At 34.7% G+C, this 20,473-nt stretch overlaps 3 protein-coding genes across 3 annotated transcripts; 1 reads left to right on the forward strand and 2 right to left on the reverse strand.

Moving 5' to 3' along the window:
- Window positions 1-1,166: 1,166 nt before the first annotated feature.
- Window positions 1,167-12,432, reverse strand: LOC123670103 (TWiK family of potassium channels protein 9-like). Its single transcript, XM_045603611.1, has 7 exons — window positions 12,277-12,432; window positions 6,643-6,816; window positions 5,463-5,586; window positions 5,051-5,209; window positions 4,721-4,921; window positions 4,426-4,646; window positions 1,167-1,738 (listed from the first exon to the last, which is right to left on the reverse strand). Exons 1-7 carry the CDS (start codon window positions 12,430-12,432, stop codon window positions 1,577-1,579), a joined length of 1,197 nt encoding a protein of 398 aa, XP_045459567.1. The 3' UTR covers window positions 1,167-1,576.
- Window positions 9,314-10,470, reverse strand: LOC123670105 (cAMP-dependent protein kinase catalytic subunit 1-like). The gene has a single exon (XM_045603614.1). The coding sequence runs from the start codon at window positions 10,468-10,470 to the stop codon at window positions 9,421-9,423; it is 1,050 nt and encodes a 349-aa protein (XP_045459570.1). The 3' UTR covers window positions 9,314-9,420.
- Window positions 10,929-12,011, forward strand: LOC123670104 (cAMP-dependent protein kinase catalytic subunit alpha-like). The gene has a single exon (XM_045603613.1). The coding sequence runs from the start codon at window positions 10,929-10,931 to the stop codon at window positions 12,009-12,011; it is 1,083 nt and encodes a 360-aa protein (XP_045459569.1).
- Window positions 12,433-20,473: the final 8,041 nt, after the last annotated feature.

The following is a 20,473-nucleotide window of genomic DNA, read 5'->3' on the forward strand; positions in this document are numbered from 1 at the left end:
ATGATTTAAAGATTTATTGTAATAAAAACGAACGTACAAAATGCAAATCATTTAATCAGTATGAATAGCAGTTTTTTTACATCACAAGCAATTATGGGTTAAATCCTTTCTTATAATCATTTCATTACAATTATGAACATGTTGTCTTTTTAAGTATTTTACAAATGAATAACTTTAATCGTTATTGCATTAGTTATAATTAGCAATTAATTTGTTCTATAATCGTTGTTGTGTAATTGATTTATAGTAATTGAGTTATTTATAATAATCTTTTGCTCAACAATTTGTGCTATTCACATATACATTTCCATTATTATCTATGCTCTTCTTATGAAACACTTAACTAGAAACTGCAATATTAATTTACATATAGGTATAAAGATTTCATTATTTCTTGGTCTAGGCTATGCGAAATACTACATTGTCGTCGAAATGTGGAGATTGAATTTATTTTACCGAATTTATTTTGTATCTGAAATTTTTCGCGGAATAATCCATTCGATGCTTTGATATTTTATAAAATGCTTTTTAGGTACCTTATCCTTAACTTTTATTAATAAAATTTCTTTTTGCATTAAAACCCAATTTTAATCAGAAACTCAACTACTCAATTACCTATACAATAAAAATAACTTAATACTTAGGAAAGTCGTCATTGTATTGTACATTTCAAATACGACAACAGCACAAGTGTTCCAGTGAATCCCGCTTTATCTCGTTCAGACACGCGATTTGATCGTCTTCGAAATGATAATAACATAATCTCCTCACAACGAATTTATGTATTATATTACGAACACTGAATTTACTAAATTATTGCATTCATTATTCCCTTACAGAAAATAAAAAATGGAAAACAATATTATATCTTAGACCTAATAATTAAAATAAAAATATAATACTTCAGAATTTTTTTTGCGCCTTAATTTTTGTGGGATAAATCTAATTAAAAAATAAAAACTGTCAAGTTATGGGAACTATAACGTGTTGTTTAACTTGCAGATGTCACGCTTTGTGAAATTAGGTCGTTGTTATAAATCACAGCCTTACACCACTGCCTAATCACGTACTCTATCATTATTTTGGTTCCACTTAATCACGTTGATTCTATCGCAAAAGTATATAACGCCTCCCTAGCTTGTTCTATCAAATATCAATGTACATAGTTTGATAAAAGGAGTAACCAGTTTATTAACATTTTAAACTGCTTGTTTCAATAACTTCCGAGCTCTGGATAATATATTGTGAAAGTCTGAAACGGACGAGTCTTATAAATAGGACTGGAAATAGAGATGGACATACTGTTTGTTTTATTTTAGAGTTTTGACAGCGGGTAACAAATTGCGTTCGTTTATGTGTTTCATTGTAAAAAAGCTATCAAACATGTTTATGGCGCAAAATTTCCCGTGGTTTATAAGTAGTTAGTTTAAAACTATTACATCATTGCGTTACATCATCGCAAAAGTTTGTAGCGATTGAAACTATTTATCGAATTATTTTAAATTGGATAGTGAAATATTTAACGATGGAAAAGTGAATTGGAGCACAGGAAAATTTGCCATGTATCTTCTAGGGATTAGACTGATGATTCATATATAACAATTTGGACTATGGGTGGTTTCGGTTGACTCGTAACAGGGCTAGTGATATCTCTGATTACCGCCTCCACGGCCGCCTCCCACTCCAGTTTGCTTTTCTCACCTAGAGCATCACGTCCGCTAAATTTGGGCATTGTGACCTAAAACATATAAAACAACAATGTAAATAATGACAATAACCTGAGAAAAAAAAACTATATAATATATCACATCTTGCCAAATGTAACAGAGAGTATTAACTAATTTGTCGTTATGAGCCATGACTTCATAAAAAAGTATATGAGTTTGTAAATACGATTTTGTTTGCACGTTTGTTTAAATGTTAACGAATGAGATGAAAATAAAAGTTTAGTAGAACGATGTGTCAAATAATAATAGTTTAAAAAAACTAAAAAAAAATACGCTTTTATAAATAAACCAAATTAAAAAGTAGAAAACCTTATCAAATTAGTGGCTTGCCATCGGTCCTCGATAAGTCTAAATCTGACCGGTTAAAGTGGTTCAAAATAAAGTCCAAAGGGGTCGGTTACAAACATACAAACATACAGGTTAAGCTAATAAAAAGTGTGTAAAAGGACACCGAAATAGATTCTACGAATCCACGCTATTAATTCTGTGACCCTTACCTTCACATCAATTTTATTATCATCCATGGCATTTCGAATGAAGGTGTATTTCACGAACAAGTATGAAGGTGTATTTTACAGTATCTAAACAATTATTGAATTAATTTCTATTTAATGATCACTTTTCTATAAATAAAAGTTCAATTTAAAAAAAATAGATATCTGAAACGTGCTTTATTCAAATGTAGCAACTATACCTTAGTTGCTATGGTTTGTTAATTCGTTACTTTAGAAACGAAAGGGATTATTGTTGTATCTAAAATTATTGGCACCATTAGCAAGGGTTCAATATTGCGTCCCACGGGTATAACAGTATAGATGTTACTGTTATCTACCTTTATAACGAAATGACATTAATCGTACTTTTCCCCGGTAATTATTAGAAGTACAGTATAGATTCAGTAGTTTTATGCTTTTAATATAATCGGTCATTTGAACTAATAACAGGGAAAACATATTTGAAAAAAATATGTTCGCGTCCTTGCAAACTTTGAGACCCTGAGGTCCGTACCCTTGGCAAGTGTCCAAGTTGCTTGGGTATATACATTTTTATGTACCCTTACATTCTATCCAAGTATTTCTATATTTATGTATAAAAACATAATTTACATCATTTTTATTTAAAAAATTATAACACTTTCCATTATTATTATGTAAATCATAATTACTGATTAGGTATAAATAATTTAAGTTTAAGTAACAGGTATAAATGTAAGTATTTACTATTCTGACCTCTTCAACCTCAGACCAAGCTTAACTACGGAATATAACTTTTCAGAGATCTAATGGTAAAGTAGTTATTAATGTTATGATTCAAAAACTTTGACAATATTACTAACATTGTTAGAGTTGAGAATGTCGTTGAAATGAAGGTTTACACTACGAGAAATAAATCTATTGTCGCTCGTAATGTGTGTGCAATATACTGGCAATTTGTTTCTATATATAATACATACTAGTATGTTCTACAAATATATATATATATTAACAGACATAAATTTAAATCGTGTAAATTTATTTTCATATCACAAAAATAATAACGCAAAAGGTTACCGTTATATTCATGAACATTGACACGCAATAGTCGGATACATCTTATCGAAGGTTAACGAAACACTGACGCACTTTTATAACATAACGATTTTTATAACCACGTGATCGGAAACTTATAAAAATATTTCATAACGTTCATTTTTAGTACATAATACTTTTTTTTGTTCCTCCGCTAGACGACTACTTTTTAAAACCAATCAATTGAAACCTTATTGATTCAGATTTAAAATAAGAATAAAAAAACTCATATGTTTCACTTTAGCTATTATTAAACCATATGATGTATTTGATGGTGTACTAAAACTAAAAGGGTGGCTATTGCGACATTGAAGCACTCAACGACCTCGATCTTTACTTATGCAAGCTACACAATACAATCAATGATGTAAAAATAGATGTGAAGCTTACTAATATATATTTTTTATATTAATAAATGTTTACCTAGTGTACGGATCTGAGCTATATAACATATCTAGCTACTGTAAAGCGAAATATGCAATACTTAGTCTATATAGAAAGGCGTTCACTTTTAGCACTTATGTACGTACACATCTCCGGTATTGATCTGAGAGTTGACTATCAAACAGAGGAGAACGTTCAGATGTTTACGAAGAAGACGGATGTCTGTCGCCACTGCAGTCTGATCATTCGAGCTAGGCTTTGAACTCGACACGTAAACACACATACACTTATTGAACACTCAGTAATTGTTCATATAATGACTAATATACGTACTATATCTACTTTTACACATTTTATTAAAATAATATTTGGAAATGAAATGAATTGAATAATTTATTTACATTTTTGACATTTAGCATTAGATACATATGAGTTGTTAATCGCATAAACGAAAATTTAATATGTTAAGATAATCTTATAAATTTGATTTTATTGTCACAAAATAAATATTTTTTAACAAAATTCTACAATTTTTATACGACATTATACTTACCAAATACGGAATCCATCTTTATTTAGAACGAAAAAACCGCAATAAGTCATCGTAAAAACCATCTTATGTAACCTACATATCTAATAAAAAATCCAAGTTATTTGGCAAACAGCGAAATGCATTTATGTGAACTGTAAATAAATTGAATCAAGGCTTAGCCAGTAGTTCCGTACAAAGCATAAACATTACTTACGATAGTTAAGACCTTTCTGAGATCGTTATGGAGCGCAGACACGTCGACTCCCCGCCCGGCGTCGCCAAGTCTTCTTAATGTGTCTGCCAAGGGACCAGATAGAGCTCGCAGTTGTTGCCACGACCTAGCGTACTGTCTCCTAACTAGTTCAATAATTGTCGACGTGAGTGCCAAGCCTATCAAAATATATAACGTACAAAGTAACATGTACTTTGGTCTTTCTGAAAAGAAAAGGATCATTTATTTTAGTTTTTTTTGTATGTAGTATGACTAATGCAAACGTCGAAATACTTACTCGGAACTAGATCACCAAATCCAATAGTAGTCATCGTTATGAAACAGAAATAGAATCCATCGTAGAAACTCCAATCATCTTCCCACATTTTAAACAGTCCTGCTCCGGCTGATAAGTAGACGAATAGGAAACAGACAGCCCAAAAAGCGTACAAAGATCTCTGACCCGCCGGATTAGTTTCCGATAGTCGACTACACCACTCTAGATACAACAAACAATTACTGCAAATAAATGTAATAATATTTCTTTTTTTATCAATATCAGTAAATACGTGTGCTACTGACTTGCTCATGTTCGCAAACCGCACAAAAAACGTTCCCTGGAACTTACTTGGCATCGTTGGTAAATGTTTGGCCACAACGGACACGACCGTTGCGAATACTCTTCCGAGATCAGCGATCACAGTCAGAGTTAGTGGAATCCCGATGAGTGCGTAAGCAATACAAAACAATCTTCCCCAGAATGTTTCTGGCACTATGTTGCCGTATCCTGTAATAAAAATAGGAATAATATAGTCGATGACTTTTTTGTTTTTGATCTAAATGCTTCATACCAAACATTCTCACATGGTTAAAAATACTTAAAAACAAATACAGCTAACTATAGTTATATAAAGTAAGCTTTTTTATTTTACAAATTCAACAAACTTAACTTTTCATATATGATCTTGTAAATAGGGTGAACCCCTTGTAAATATTAGGAACACATTATACACTGTGTATGCTTACATGATCGTACACACCTATTGTGGTGAGCACAGTCGAGGAAAAGAACACAGCTTGCAATATACTCCATTTTTCTTCCAAAGGAGGAAAATTTCTTTCTATTTCTAGCGCGATACCATTTCCAGATGCTTCTTCCAAAACCTTGTAAAGAAGATAAAACCTATTTTATTATATTATATATTAATTACAATTTAAAAATGATAAAAATATAACAAATGTTAATTACAAAATTGAAATATTTATCAACATAATAATTTTATAAACAAACTACATTTTTAGAACTTTTTTAAATTTAATTTTTAAGCATTTTTTAGTATCATATCAAATATCGAACGTTCCAGCGGGGATCGAACCTGCATCTCCGACTGACCGTGTCGGTGCTCTAGCCAATTAAGCTATGGAACGATGTAACCGCTAGATCGAATTTTTGATATGATGATTTTATATTCGGTTCTAAGCGATTTTTGATACGATATTTAAAAATGTTTAGAATTCCCTTATGTGTGGGTAACACAAAAATAAATCGTACGAATTACTTTTTAAGGTTGGTAAAAATATAACAAAATTAGTCATGAAATTACTTGTAGTGTCAAAATGATTATATAAATTTCTTACAATTAAAACTAAACAGAGTTTAAGAGTTCTATTAAAGAAAATTCAAAATTGTATATATATTAACATTATTATTATTTTAAAGAAACAGGCAGGTTTTTTGTAGATAAACCAAATACGTAAATATGTATATGAATAAAATTTTTACTACGTAATCCCAACGTTTATTTCAAATTTACATATATCAAAATTAATACAGGCTTATTTATGTCAATTTATGTTTTTCGTGTTGAAATCATTACAATTACGTTTTATAGCATGATATCGTGTAATTAAAACTTTCCACAACAGAAAAGCTAAATTCTTCCTACAAAACTTGCAGTTGTAAATACTTAAAAGGAACAAAACCCATTATTAACCAACATAAAATATTTTTGAATTTCGCAATTTAAGAATGTTATGGTTTTTTTATAAATATAATTATGAGAAAATTTAGTTTCTATACCTAAATATTGAAAAAAAATTAAAGCCTAAATATATAAAACGTTAGAAAAGTCGATACAATAATGTTAAAATCAAAGAAAATTTTAAAGAAATTTATTAATCGATTAACATATTAATAATTTAGAACTTTTGATTTCTCACCTTTTCATAGACAGCTAATTGATCACTTAAAACTTTTTCTAAGCTAACTTCTTCAGTTCCATTCATATTGTAATCAGATACTACTCTTATAAGATTCCATCGTTCAGTCAGGAGACGATCTCTAAGATATTCTTGCTTCGCCACTTCGGCTGGATATTCAAGCGCCCGAAACACCTAAATAGAATAAATAATAATTGTTTCATATTAAAAAGTTCTATACTATAAGTGGTATGATATAATAAAATGTTCTACATCTGCAGCCATGTAGCATAGCGTGCATATGTATGCAGTCGCTACTAAAAATATGTGAATAGGTTTTGTTAACTATATCTACCTATAAAGTATCCTATTTTATGCTTAAATATAAAAATAAAATACTTCACCTTAAAAAAGTTTTAAGTTAAATATTTATTATATTTTCAGTTTTATAACATTATGAGTACGCCTTTAGTAGCCATATAAAGTTTTATACACGCATAAATACTCATATCGAATAAAATCATCTGAATAATTAAGTTTTCTTTTCCTTATTTAACGAAACTATATCAAATTGCGACACAAAGGCTAATTAATTACGCATGTACTCGTAACTTTGCTATCGTTTAAATCATGTAGATTATCAACAATTTAGATGGAATAATAATGAAATACTAGTTAAATAAGGTATATGTTTAAGATATTTTAACATAATATTTACTATATTTCCATCGTAAATGAAAAAAATTAAAACGATACTTTAGATTATAACTTTTTAATGGCTGAGATTTTTACCAAAAATACGAGTTTTATCATATAAATTAAAAGTTTTCAAAATCTTTTTCAAATAAACAGTTGGGAGACTTTTTTAATTTCACGTCATCCATTTCAGGAAAGTTACTAGTATCGCCGGTTTTTCTACATATAGGAATAAATGGTGGGTATATTTTCTGGTGCAATATCATATGCCAATTTATTTCGTCAAACCAAACATGACTTTTAATATCATATACACCAGCCTTTAAAGAACCGTAGCGCTTTGTTGGATCCACATCTAGTAAATGTTTTATTAAAGACTTGCATGTGGGCGTCATATAATCAGGAGTTTTATAAACTCCGTTAAGAATTTTTTCGTAAAGTTTCATCGTGTCTGAATGGTAAAACGGAGGGTAGCCACTTATCATCTCATAAATAAGTATTCCAAGCGACCACCAATCTACACTATAACTGTATCCTTTAGACAAGATAATCTCTGGAGCTATATACTCGGGTGTACCACAAATGGTCCATGTTCGACTTTTTATTGTTTTGCCAAAACCGAAATCACCGAGTTTTATATATCCAGATTCATTAATCATAACATTTTCTGGCTTGATGTCCCTATGAACTATACAACAATGATGAAGATATTCTAAAGCTAAAACCATCTGTGCGGTGTAAAACTGTGCCAAGGGTTCGGAAAGATTCTTCATTCTTCTAATTAATGTAAAAAGTTCACCGCCGGCTTCGAATGGTAATATAAGGAAAACATATAAGTTATCTTTGCAACAAAAATCTAGCGATATCACAAATGGAAATTGAATGCTTTGTAATATTTTTTTTTCTTGATAAAGCTGTTTGATGTTTTTCCTTTTTATAACTTGACTTTTTTCTATAGCCTTCATAGCATGGTACTCGAAAGTAGTTTTATCGCGTACAAGGAAAACTGTCCCATAGGAGCCAATACCTATAATTCGGATGAGATCAAAATCTTCCGCTGATTTATCGTACTTTGTGACGGTAGCATAATTTTTCAAAAACTCTTGTTTCAACACATCTAAGTGACGCTTATGACTGATTTGTAATTCGTAAGAGTAGTGTTCAGTTTTATCCTCTTTCCTATCAAATATCATTTTATTAATATTTTTCCTTATTATTAAAAAATCTCTTTCTATTTTATGCCCCTATTAGTGGTTAATAGATTGCTAGTGACGTTACAGGAGTTTAATGACAGTATAAGATTATCAAATGTTTGCCATATTTATTTCATTTGTGCTCTATGTTGCTAGTCTATGCTTGTTGGTTACTACAAAACTTCAGTACTAAGTATAGAAAACTCACAAGGAAACTAAAATCTTCCACGTGGAAGATAAATATTAAAAATATTTACTATGTTTTAATAAATTAATAAATAAATGTCATCGCTCCTATGTAGTGATACGTGTAGCGTGTACGAGCACACTCATCGACGCTAGCGCGTTCGATTCCAGCTCGGCATGGATATTTGTATTTGTACAAATATTTCTTTCCGGTCTGTTTGACTATCCTTGTGGGTCTCCCCACCGCACCTCGGAGAGGACGTTAAGCTGTCGGTCAAGGTTGCTATCATAGACACCTGATAGCGATCTTTACTCATAATAGGGAAATATATATCAGCCGACCCGCAGCGGAGCAAGTTCCGATTGGCGGATTAAGCTCTGACCCTTCTCCTACGAGGAGAAAGAGGCATGTCCCCAGCAGTGGAATGTTACGGGCTAAACCAAAATTAATAAATACAATTTTAAGAACAATTTCGATTCCGAAAGAAAGGCATTTTATATTAAAACGACAAATGAGCGTAGTTTATAAAATTTTATAATTGTAAAATAAATTAATTGTTGCAAAGATTTATTTTAGAAATTTAATGATTTATATTTTTTTGCTTGTTATTTTGCCTATGAGAGACTCGAAGTCGATGAAATCACCGTTTACTTTTTTGATGATGTGATGATTGTCTAGATTTTAAAATAGATACATTACAAATATGAGGTACATTTTATCCTTTTAAAAATCTTCAAATTCGTTTTCATAAAGACACTGGGAACTCTTTTTCAGTTTCGTCTGTTCGATTTCTGGAAAATTGCTCGTATCACCTGGGGAAGGACATATAGGAACAAAAGGTGCCTGTACCCTTTGATGCAGTATAGATTGCCAACAAATATCATTAAACCATGGATGAGCTTTAATATCGTAGATACCACTCTTTAAAGAACCTAGACGCTTCGTCGGATCAACTTGCAATAAACTCTTAATCAAATGCTTACAATCGGGGTTAAAATTATCTGGACACTTGAAATGACCTTCTAAAATTTTTTCGTATAACTTGCTCGGATCTGAAGAAAAGAAAGGAGGATAACCAGCACCCATTTCAAATATTAGCACTCCTAAAGCCCACCAATCTACAGGAAAGGAGTAACCTTTTGACATAATCACTTCGGGCGCTAAATATTCCGGTGTGCCACATAAGGTCCACGTTTTTTTCTTGAGTATTTTACAAAAACCAAAATCACATACTTTTATATACCCATTTATGTCAATCAAAATATTTTCAGGCTTGATATCCCTATGTACAATATCACAGTAATGTAAATATTCTAACGCTAGTGTTACTTGACTTGCATAAAATTTAGATAGGTAATGTGATAAACTACCATATTTTTGTATATACGTAAATAGTTCTCCCCCAGCTACATATGGGAGTACAAAGTAAAGATACAAGTTATCTTTGAAAGCCTCGTCTAAAGAGAGAACAAAAGGAAACTGGACGGCTTGGAGAATTTTTTTTTCTAATATTAAGTGTTTTACATGTTTCCTTTCAACGACAATCCCTTTTGATACAACTTTCATAGCATGATACGCGAATGTGCTTTTATCTCTGACTAAAAATACTTCTCCATAAGCACCACTGCCGATAGCTTTTATGCTATCATAATCCATCGGCATTTTTTCAGAAGGAGATGGATCTTCGTACCTCTTTACAAATTCACATTTCAACATATCTAAATAACGACGATGATCCTGGTGATTCTGGCGACTGTATGAAGATTTTGCCATATATTACAAATATAAACGTTCAAATATATTACATGATTCATAAAAATATAAATAATATTATAAAATCACTTCATGAAAATGTAAATAAAAATCGCATTATTCCGCTTTTATTGTCATCAGCTCCATTATAACTGTCAATTTTTGATTTCGTCTAGTTACAAATATAAATATTTTATCTGAAAAATATAAAATTTATAATACATTGACATAAAACAAAATTAACTAAGGTAACATTTCATCTAAATAAAATAAAATATAAATTAAAATATTTACTATTAGAAAAAATTCACTGTATTTATTTTTCATCGTAAATTGTAGAAACTTCTTTCTGTAATAAGTATTAATTTCTTACATAAGTACATATGCTCTATGTTACGTCAACCTCGAGACGGGCTGTTTTATTGTAACAATTGTACAAAAAATCTCTCAAGCTGATTTCACAAAAAGAAATCGACGCTATGGCTGATGATGCCAAACGGTATATTAGCTCACCTTACCTTGGGGGCTATTCTATTGCAAAACAAGAACAGTATAGTAAATATCTCAAAAAACTACATCAAGATTTTATAGACTCTTGGAATGAAAAACCTCAGACTCATTCAAAACTGGAGGATTTCGATACTCAGAAAATATTAGGTACTGGAGCATTTGGAGTAGTATATTTAACTAAACATTTAGGCACCGGCAAGTTTTACGCTATGAAAATGTTAGAAAAGGAAAAAATAGTGAAGTTAAAGCAAATTGAACACAGTTACTATGAAAAGAAAATACTATGCGGCTTAAATTTTCCGTTCTGCGTTTACATGAAATATTTTTTCAAGGACAATGTATACTTGTACTATATTTTGCCGTACGTAGCTGGAGGAGAAATGTTCTCGCACCTTCGTAAATTGGGGAAATTCGAAGAAACGTCTTCGAGATTTTATGGCGCTCAAGTTATTCTGGCGCTTGAATATTTGCATGCTTGTGAACTAGTTTATCGAGATTTAAAGCCGGAAAATATTTTAATAGAACGAACTGGATATATCAAATTAACTGATTTCGGGTTTTGCAAGTTAGTCAGAGGTAGAACCTGGACTCTTTGTGGTACTCCGGAATATTTAGCGCCTGAAATCATTTTGAGCAAAGGCTACGGTATGTCAGTTGACTGGTGGTCTCTTGGTGTTCTTTTGTTTGAAATGAGTGCTGGTCATCCACCATTTTATGCATCGGATCCTATGAGAATTTATGAGAAAATTGTAGCTGGAAAATATCGATGTCCAAGTCACTTTTCGCCAGAATTGAAAGATTTGGTATCACGTATTTTACAGATTGATATAACTAGACGTTTAGGTAATTTAAAAAGCGGTGCTCTAGATTTTAAAAATCATAAATGGTTTCGCGAAATTGAGTGGGATAACTTACTGAATTGTCGTTTTCCTGCACCTTTTATACCTAAAATTCGCTCTCCAGGTGATTCATCTTATTTCGAAAACTATGATGAAGAAAAAATAAAGGAAAGTCCAGTTTGTTTGTATGAGGAAGAATTTGCTGATTTTTGAAAAAATTGCAATAACACAAATTATTCTTTTTTTTTAGTATACCGTGAATAAGGATATCACTATTAAGTTTAAGCACGAATGCCAAATATTTTTAGTTTAGATTTTGACCTAAAGTGCGCATTTCACGTATCTTTGGATAAAATGTATTTATAACCTCATTACTTATTTGATTTTTTGAAAATTATTATTATGTAATTAATGATTTATCTAAATTTAATTTTAAGGTAAGTATCAATAATGTAAAAAGCCTAGACGAGATACTTACCAATCCACCTCCAGCAGTATACAACATGAGGGCTACAAATAGCCCAATATGTGACAGAGCTGCTCTTGGTATAAATCGTTCCCAATTAGGTACGGGCGCTGCTGATCCCATCAAGGTTTCAGTCTCCCAGTTTACATTCTTCACTCCCTTGCACATACTTGTACTAATCTTCACACTTTCACAAATAACCGAAAACTCCCCTAACAGAGTTAACTATTTATATTTTACACGGCATCTTTAACTAACATTTCTCATTTTATATCTGGAAAATGAGTGTAAATTAATATTATGTTTAAGTAAATATAATGTCATGCAATTTTGTATATAATTTCAACAAAATACTGTTATTTTCCAACAGCAACTAAAAGCTACTACCATTTAAAAAGCGCTGCGATATAATGTTACACGCGAGAGTGGCATGCACTTTGGTATATTTGCTAAAAAATTACTAAAGTTAGTTTATTTGTAACGTTAATGCGTGATCCGTCTTAGTAAACTCAAAAGTTTTCAACAAATCCTACAGGGTTCTACTGTTGTTTCATATTGAAAAATATTCCTATAATATTAAATTAAATTAAAGACTTTATTTTGTTTTTATTCAAATAAATTGAAAACATAGACAGTAATGTTTTATTATAGACCTGAAATTCCTATTTCAAATTGTAATGTGTTAATTATGACGTTTAATGCAGCAAAACTCATTATTGACCTAACCTATTGTATTATGGGTCAACAAATCAGGCCGGCGCCTATTACAAATTGCCAAAGCTTGTATACTTAGGACTGATTACGTCTAAATAAATAAAAACATTCGGAAATTAATTATTCTTTCCCATGTTAACAAAAATTATACATCAATTTTTATCGCGTTTAGTAATATTATATATAGCAGTATATTTGAAATAAAGATAAATTCATGAATAATTTTAAATTAAAGTCAATTGTATGATTAAAAATAAAACTACTTGTGTCAAATTTTTAAGGCCTAGAATAACAAATATTTAACGCGTCCTATAAAAGAAGTCAATTTCTTACCAATGTTATACAATTCGATCTCTAAGCAATAATTGTATCGACACCTGACAATTATCCAAAGTAAAAAGGTAAATTTTAATTTAATGAAGTCTGCAATGCGTAAAGTTACATAAGTTCAAATACAAGCACTTAAAACCTGATATCTTTTTAAAGGACAGCGTGCTTTAACTTATTCGATTTATTTTTTAATAAATATTTAATACTGAAAACAAATATTTATAACAATCATATAGTACGTAATAAGTCTAATAATATTTAAAAAACTTACCTAGAAGAAAAAATTTTAGTCACTAAAGTAATATTTTCTTTACGAAAACATATATCATCAATATTTTGATCACAAAACAAGAAGTAATAAAAGTATTTATTTTTAATCCCGATCACGGTATTCTCAAGTCACGAAGTTACGTTCGTGGAAAAGACAAAAATAAAATGGGATTCGGGAACATGCATTCCCGTCCACGGTTCGCAAACAACTGAATTCACTGAAACAACTTTGCCGTATTCAAGATGATAAGCTTTCAGATGCAGTATTACGCTGAAAACAGGAATTCAAACAATAAATAGTTTCCAACATCTATCAAATAAATATTAAATTCAAATCTTTATAATAAATAATAACTTAATTCTTGTTGACTTGAAGTATACTTTAAGTACTGCATATTTTTAAAGCAATTTTTACTAAATCAAACTCAGGTCAACAACCTATCAAATAATTTTTTTTTTTTTTTTTATGTCACTAGGTCGGCAAACAAGCGTACGGCTCACCTGATGGTAAGGGATTACCGTAGCTTATAGACACCTGCAACATCAGAAGCATCGCAAGCTCGTTGCCGACAAAATCCCCAATCCCCCCCCCCCAGGAGCTCTGGTCACCATACTCACCAACAGGAACACAATACTGCTTGAAAACAGTATTATTAAAATATATTAAACATAATAGTAGAATATCTTAATAATGTAAACTCATAACTCATATAAACAATTAAGATATATTTTTTTAATAAATAATGGCTTCTGTAAAAGAGATTTATAGAGTTTATAGTATTCTATTACCAAATGGAACATCGATTGAATTAAAAATCAGGTGTTTTATCGCTGTAATTTATAAAGCAGATTTGCGGGCTTGCGCCTTGCGGTAAATTCATTCCGTACACGCGACTGACCGATATTGACCGCCGATAATAAATGCTACTCATTAACGTCACTCTCCTTTTGATTCAGGCGCTTTATTATTATTATTGAAATTAATCCAAAATCAAATCAGATACCAGCACCGCATAGCGATATGCATTCAGCCTGTATCATCCCACTGCTGGGCAAAGTCCTCTTTCTCGACGTAGGAGAAGGATTAGAGCTTAATCCACCACGCTACTCCACTGCGGTTTGGCGGATATATAAAAGTAAAATTGTTGTAACAGGTATCATTAAAAATATTACAATACATATAATAATAATACACAGTACACATAGAGTGTTTAAGACGAACTTGTAATAAGGATGCCTATGTTTGTGTCAAGGATCAGTCCTTATGGGAGAATCTTAAAAAGTGGATCATAACCCAAAAGAATGTGCATATCATTCAAGTAGCTGAAATCAAAAATGCTGAGGTGGATGTGCGGGAAACAAGACTCTAATCTAATTTGGTTTGCCCAACTTCGCCGGCTAGATTCAGGAAATTACCACGATGTAATGGTCCTGTAAGATAACGCGTGAGTTACAAAAGACGATATCGAAGACATAGCGAAGTTGAAGACAAAAAGATAAAGCAAACTGATCCAGTAATCCCACAAGCAAGCATTCTGCGACAAATACTTACTCGTATATATCGTCCTAGATATAAATCCTAGCTGTTTGGCCAACACGACTCGCTCGTGGAACAAATAGCTAGTAAGAGGCAAAAACAATGGTCACTTCTTCGTATGTCAAAGAAAATGTATGTAAAGGTAATTTTTTTCAGTATATAATCGTTCAGCCCTGAGCATAAACTTTTAACATTATGCTGTTCGTTTAATAAACTATGTACATTATATCATGTATGTACATTATCTTTCTTAATATATATAAATCTCGTGTCACAATGTTTGTCCTCAATGGACTCCTAAACTACTTAACCGATTTTAATCAAATTTGAACACCGTGGGCAGTTTGATCCAACTTAAAAGATAGGCTATATTTTATTTTGATATATTATGTTATTATTCAGAAAAGAATAAGGTGATACGAAGTTCGCCAGGTCAGCTAGTATATCATATTTATCTGAGATAGTGTACAGCAGAAAATCTCTTGCTCAAAATCTGGAGGAGCCCTACTGGGGTAGCTCGCTAAACAATACTGCTTTCAAGCAATGTTGTGTTCCTGCAGTGAGTAAGATGACCAGAGCTCCTGGGGGAAGGGGATTAGAGGTAAGGTCAGCAACGTGCTTGCGACGCTTCTGGTGTTTCTGACATCTTTAAGCTAGAGTAATCGCTTACCATCAGGTGAGTTATAAAAAACGTATAGACGTCATAACAATTAATTATGAAATCGATATTATTTACTTAATTCATGATTGCAATAATGATTTCCCTTAAATTCAATTTCCTCGGATTGGCTTAATTGGAAATTTAGTTAATATTATATCAAAATACGTCTATTACAAAATTTAAATAACGTCCAAGCGACCGCCCAATAAATTAAATAACTTTTACGGCAGATTGGCTAACGTTCCGACATTCCCCGACACAGCGACGCTTGTATCCAAATATTATTATTATCATTCGACATATAAGAAAGAAACGGGTACAAAACATTTTTTGTTTTTGTGATTTATTTAAGTCGAAATAATTTTTATATTAATAATTCGCTTTTAGCTGTCATAATAATTACGTTTACTGAGCGTGTACCTAATGCATAAAATACATGAAAATAACTTCATTTTTTATATACCTACTAATACTCATCCTCTTAATTGATATTATTGTGACAAAGTATAAAACGATATCACTATTTGCATCGTCTTTAATCTTATCCTCCGCTTTCTTGTTCTTAGCGCCTGTTTCCCTGCGGGTTGATGAAGTTTATTCTGCACATAAACTACTAATAGGTTTTAAGTGCAGGAGATAACAGAGCTCATTAGTACCTGTTTCGCCTCATTTAATAAACTAAAGCTTATAGATTAACAATGGCGAATATAAATGTCCTAGAAATAAATTGCAAATTGATGGTAATAAAAAAAAACATCAAACTTTTTTGGTACCGTCATACAGACAACAGGTGAAACAAGCCCTAAATGAGAGGAGGAGAGATATACAAAGGTGGTCTTATCGCTAAAAGAGCGATTTCTTCCAGACAACCTTTGAGTATAGGATAGGGCATAGAAAAGCGGTTTTTTTTTTTTTTTTTTTTTTTTAACAAGTCTTATACATCCACGGGCTTATGAACCCATGTCCTTTTTTACTCTAATACATGCAAATTTTTATTTTTATTTTTTTCTCTATTTCAAGGTAGGCGTTAGTCAACAACATCGCTGTTCAAGTCAGACTATGTTTGTTTTTAATGTCTCCAAAAGAGACGTGAGTCCACCGACCGGTTCTTAATCTAATCTATGGTACAACATTTTTTTTTTTTTTTTTTTTTTTTTTTTTTTTTTTTTTTTTTTTTTTGTATTATTATTATTTCCTTATAATACTATACTTATATCTAGCTAAATCTTACATTATTTACATGCGTAATAATCGTTTTCTTAGAAATATATTTTTTAATATTGTCTATATTACTACCAAACTTACTCCTCCCAAGCAAAGCAACCTATTCGAATTTTATTTTGACATCTCGAGAATACTCTCAACGACGGCGGTGTCTCTATTATGAATCGCCATCTTGAGACTATGCTCGAGGATGTCTTTTTCCGTAGCCTCCGCCGCCCTCCCGACGAAACGACAGATCGCGTCATCTCTGTAGTCGGTGTAGTAGACACAGGCCTTGGTGTGTCTAGTCACCGCGACTATCGCGTGCGAAACGCTGTCATGTATTCGCAGCCTCCCACTCCTCGTCTGGATGACGATGACACTCTCACTCGTCTGGCCCTGCGCCTCGTGGATAGTCAAGACACGCGACCCCTCCCCTTTCCCGTATCCCCGGTCCACCAGCAACTTCTTCTCTTCCTGCGTGAAGACCAGGTATAGGGTCCAGTTCTGTTTTGCAGAGATTTGCGCGCCCGTGAAGCTTTCCACGCGCAGGGAACGGATTATTGGGCTTGAGCTATAAATATCTTTGTAGACCTCGCTGATGGCGAAGGCGACATCCTTGGGGTTTCGGTGCGTACAAGACAGCTCCCACGATATGCCTGTTATCAGGGTTGGTCTGCTGTACCGCATCTTGAACAGGTTTTCCCTGTCGATGTACGGCAGCTGGTTAATATCTCCGATGAGGACCACCTTCTTAGCCCCTGATAGTCGGGCTGCCATCACTATGGCCCCGAAGTGGTTCATGAGGGCTTCATCTACCGTAAGACGGCTGATTTTTGCGCCCCCTCGAAAACCATTGACCAGTACGGAGGCCATAGTGCGCACCTTAGATTTGGCTTTAACGCCATAGCGGCGTGCCAGCTTCTCCTTAAGTTCTTTGGCAGCCTCGACTGTGGTCGTAATGACGACTTCCTCGTCCTCATCGAATTCCCCGACTATGCGAGTTGTCTTGCCACATCCTGGAACCCCATTTATCCATTCCAGTGAAGGTAGCCCCCAGACCACGGAAGAATCATCGGCGTCACGGTCCCCCGTGATGGTTTGAGCCATCCGGAGTATCCGATCATCCAGCATTACTCTCGTGCATCTGGCCACTACCACCACCGGGTCCCCTGGTGGTGTATTGAACATCTGAGGCTCTTGTTCCTGCCCCTCAGACTCGACCGCGCTCACGAAGCCTGCTGTGATGTTATATGCAGCCATATACCTCCCCGACATATTTCCTTTGAGTATCTGTCGAGTGTCGTTGTTGTAAATGGCTGCTTCGGCTTCTTCGAGTTCCACCTCCAGTAACTTTAGGTTGTTGTACTGGTAGGTCTGCATGATCTTATTGCATGTGGCCAGGTTCACCTCTCGGTTTGCCTTTGTTATGGCCAGGAACTCGGTAAGGGCATTTTGCGCGTGTTCAGACGGTGTGGACGCTGGTCGAAGTTTTGGTGGTGTTACTTGCCCCATATCGGCTCTTGTTCGAACAGTTGGTGGCGCCTCCGGGTGCTTCGAACTTTCGTCCTCGGTGAACCTTTCCAACGCCTTAATTTGCCGCTCTCTTGTATCGACCTGATTGGGGGACAAGTGGGGCGGTTTTTTGCCTCGTTTTGGGGAGATCGTCGATTGGATAAACTTCGCCATCGACATCAGGCTCGGTTTCGGTGTGGCTTTTGTCCGATTGCTTAACTCAGCCTTTTGGGCCTCGACCTGTTTCTGTAGGCGCTCCGATCCGCTGGGTGTGGGCTCTTCAAGAGCTGGCGATGCGGGGGGTTTAGATGTCCTGATCTTGGGTTTTAGGTAGCCTAGATCCTCCCCCCTGTCTTCGTATATAATGACCTCGTTGTTCAGTGAGGCCTTTAGACACCCGTACCTGTCTGATACGTTGCCTTTGTCATATCCGACTCTCATTGAGTCCACACTGATCCTTCCGGGGGCCCCACCGGAGGCCTCGTCCAGCCGCTGTAGCCACAAACTTGACTGCGCGAAGGCAGACCTTTCTCCTTCCTCGAAAAGCACGATTGTTTTATTTTTCAACCACACCAGACGGTAAATTAAGTCGTCCTTCGGTTTTTGCGCAAGCGCCTCGATCTTAGAGCGCTTTATGCTTGTGTTTTGCGTGCTACCTGTCATCAGCAGGGCAAGCCCCGGCGAGACCACCAGACGATCCTGACCTTCGGAGCGACAAAAACTCATTCCGACTCTCTCCGCTTCGCTGTCCATAAACAGAGCCACGCATCTGGTCTTTATTCCCACTTCACCGCTTCCTTTCCATTCTTTGAACAAGGCCACTGGTGTTTTACTGTGAGTAGGTTGCGGAGGTACGTTTTTATTGGCTCTCTTCTGGAACAAACTCTGCAGAGAAGACGGTGTGGTCTGTGTTATTTGGCCACGCAGCGTTTGGGTATTCAGGGGCTGAGAAGCAGTTGCCCCAGGCTGGTAAACGGTATATGGGACACGGACCTGAACGTGTGTCGGTGTCTGTGTAATTGTGTTTGTGTTTGTGTTGGTAGTTGTTGTGACGGTACTGGCACTATGTGGTATGAGTGCAGCCTGTGGTAGAGCGGTCGTGCTATTTCTTTTTGCAGCCAAGGAAGCGGCTTTTCTCGCAAATGTCAGGAAAGACGTTCTGCCCGGTTCATTTTCCAAGATGGTGCGGAGCGAGGTCTGGTCTAGTTTTGTCTGGAGTTTGAGTTCCAGAGCCAGCCTTTCTCCGCCGAACCTCGGACATTCCAGCAGAATGTGCAGAACTGTCTCCTGACAGTTTGAGTCGCAGATACACGAAGGGCTGTCCCTAAGGTGGAATCTGTGTAGATACGCCGCAAATCCTCCGTGACCGGTCAGTACTTGTGTGTCGACAGGTGTTAGTGCCGATTTTCTTACCAGCTTGTAAGCGGTCTTTACGTCTGGTAGAAAGATTTTCGTGACCGAACCAGTTACCGAAGAATTGTATCTTTCTTGCCACAACTCGACAGTCTCTTCACGTATCCGCCTTCTGACATACGACACTGGAACTTTGTCGTAGTCGGGTGCCGTCTTTTTCGTTAGGGCCGCCTTTTTAGCCAGTTCGTCCGCTCTTTCATTTCCCGGTGTACCTACGTGGGCCTTCAACCAAAAGAACCGCACCGTTCTATTGTCTTCTCGGATTTGCCTGATGCGACTCTTCATCTCAATGGCCAGAGGGTGGGTTACCGAAGGACTCCTTAGTAAATCAAGTGACGATCTAGAGTCGCTCAAGATGTTAATAGAGCTTTTTTTCGATTTCCTCGCCATGTCCACGGCTCGGAAGAGTGCGTACATCTCCGATTGGAAAACGGTGTTATGCGGTTCAAGCCGGAACGTGGAGTATCTTACTTCCTTGCCTTGATCCCACCACGTTAGGGCTGCTCCTACTTTGCCCTCTATTTTGCTACCGTCGGTGTAGATGTATGAGCCGACGATGTGGTGTT

This window comes from Melitaea cinxia, chromosome 4 (assembly GCF_905220565.1).
Source record: "Melitaea cinxia chromosome 4, ilMelCinx1.1, whole genome shotgun sequence".
Classification (NCBI taxonomy): domain Eukaryota; kingdom Metazoa; phylum Arthropoda; class Insecta; order Lepidoptera; family Nymphalidae; genus Melitaea; species Melitaea cinxia.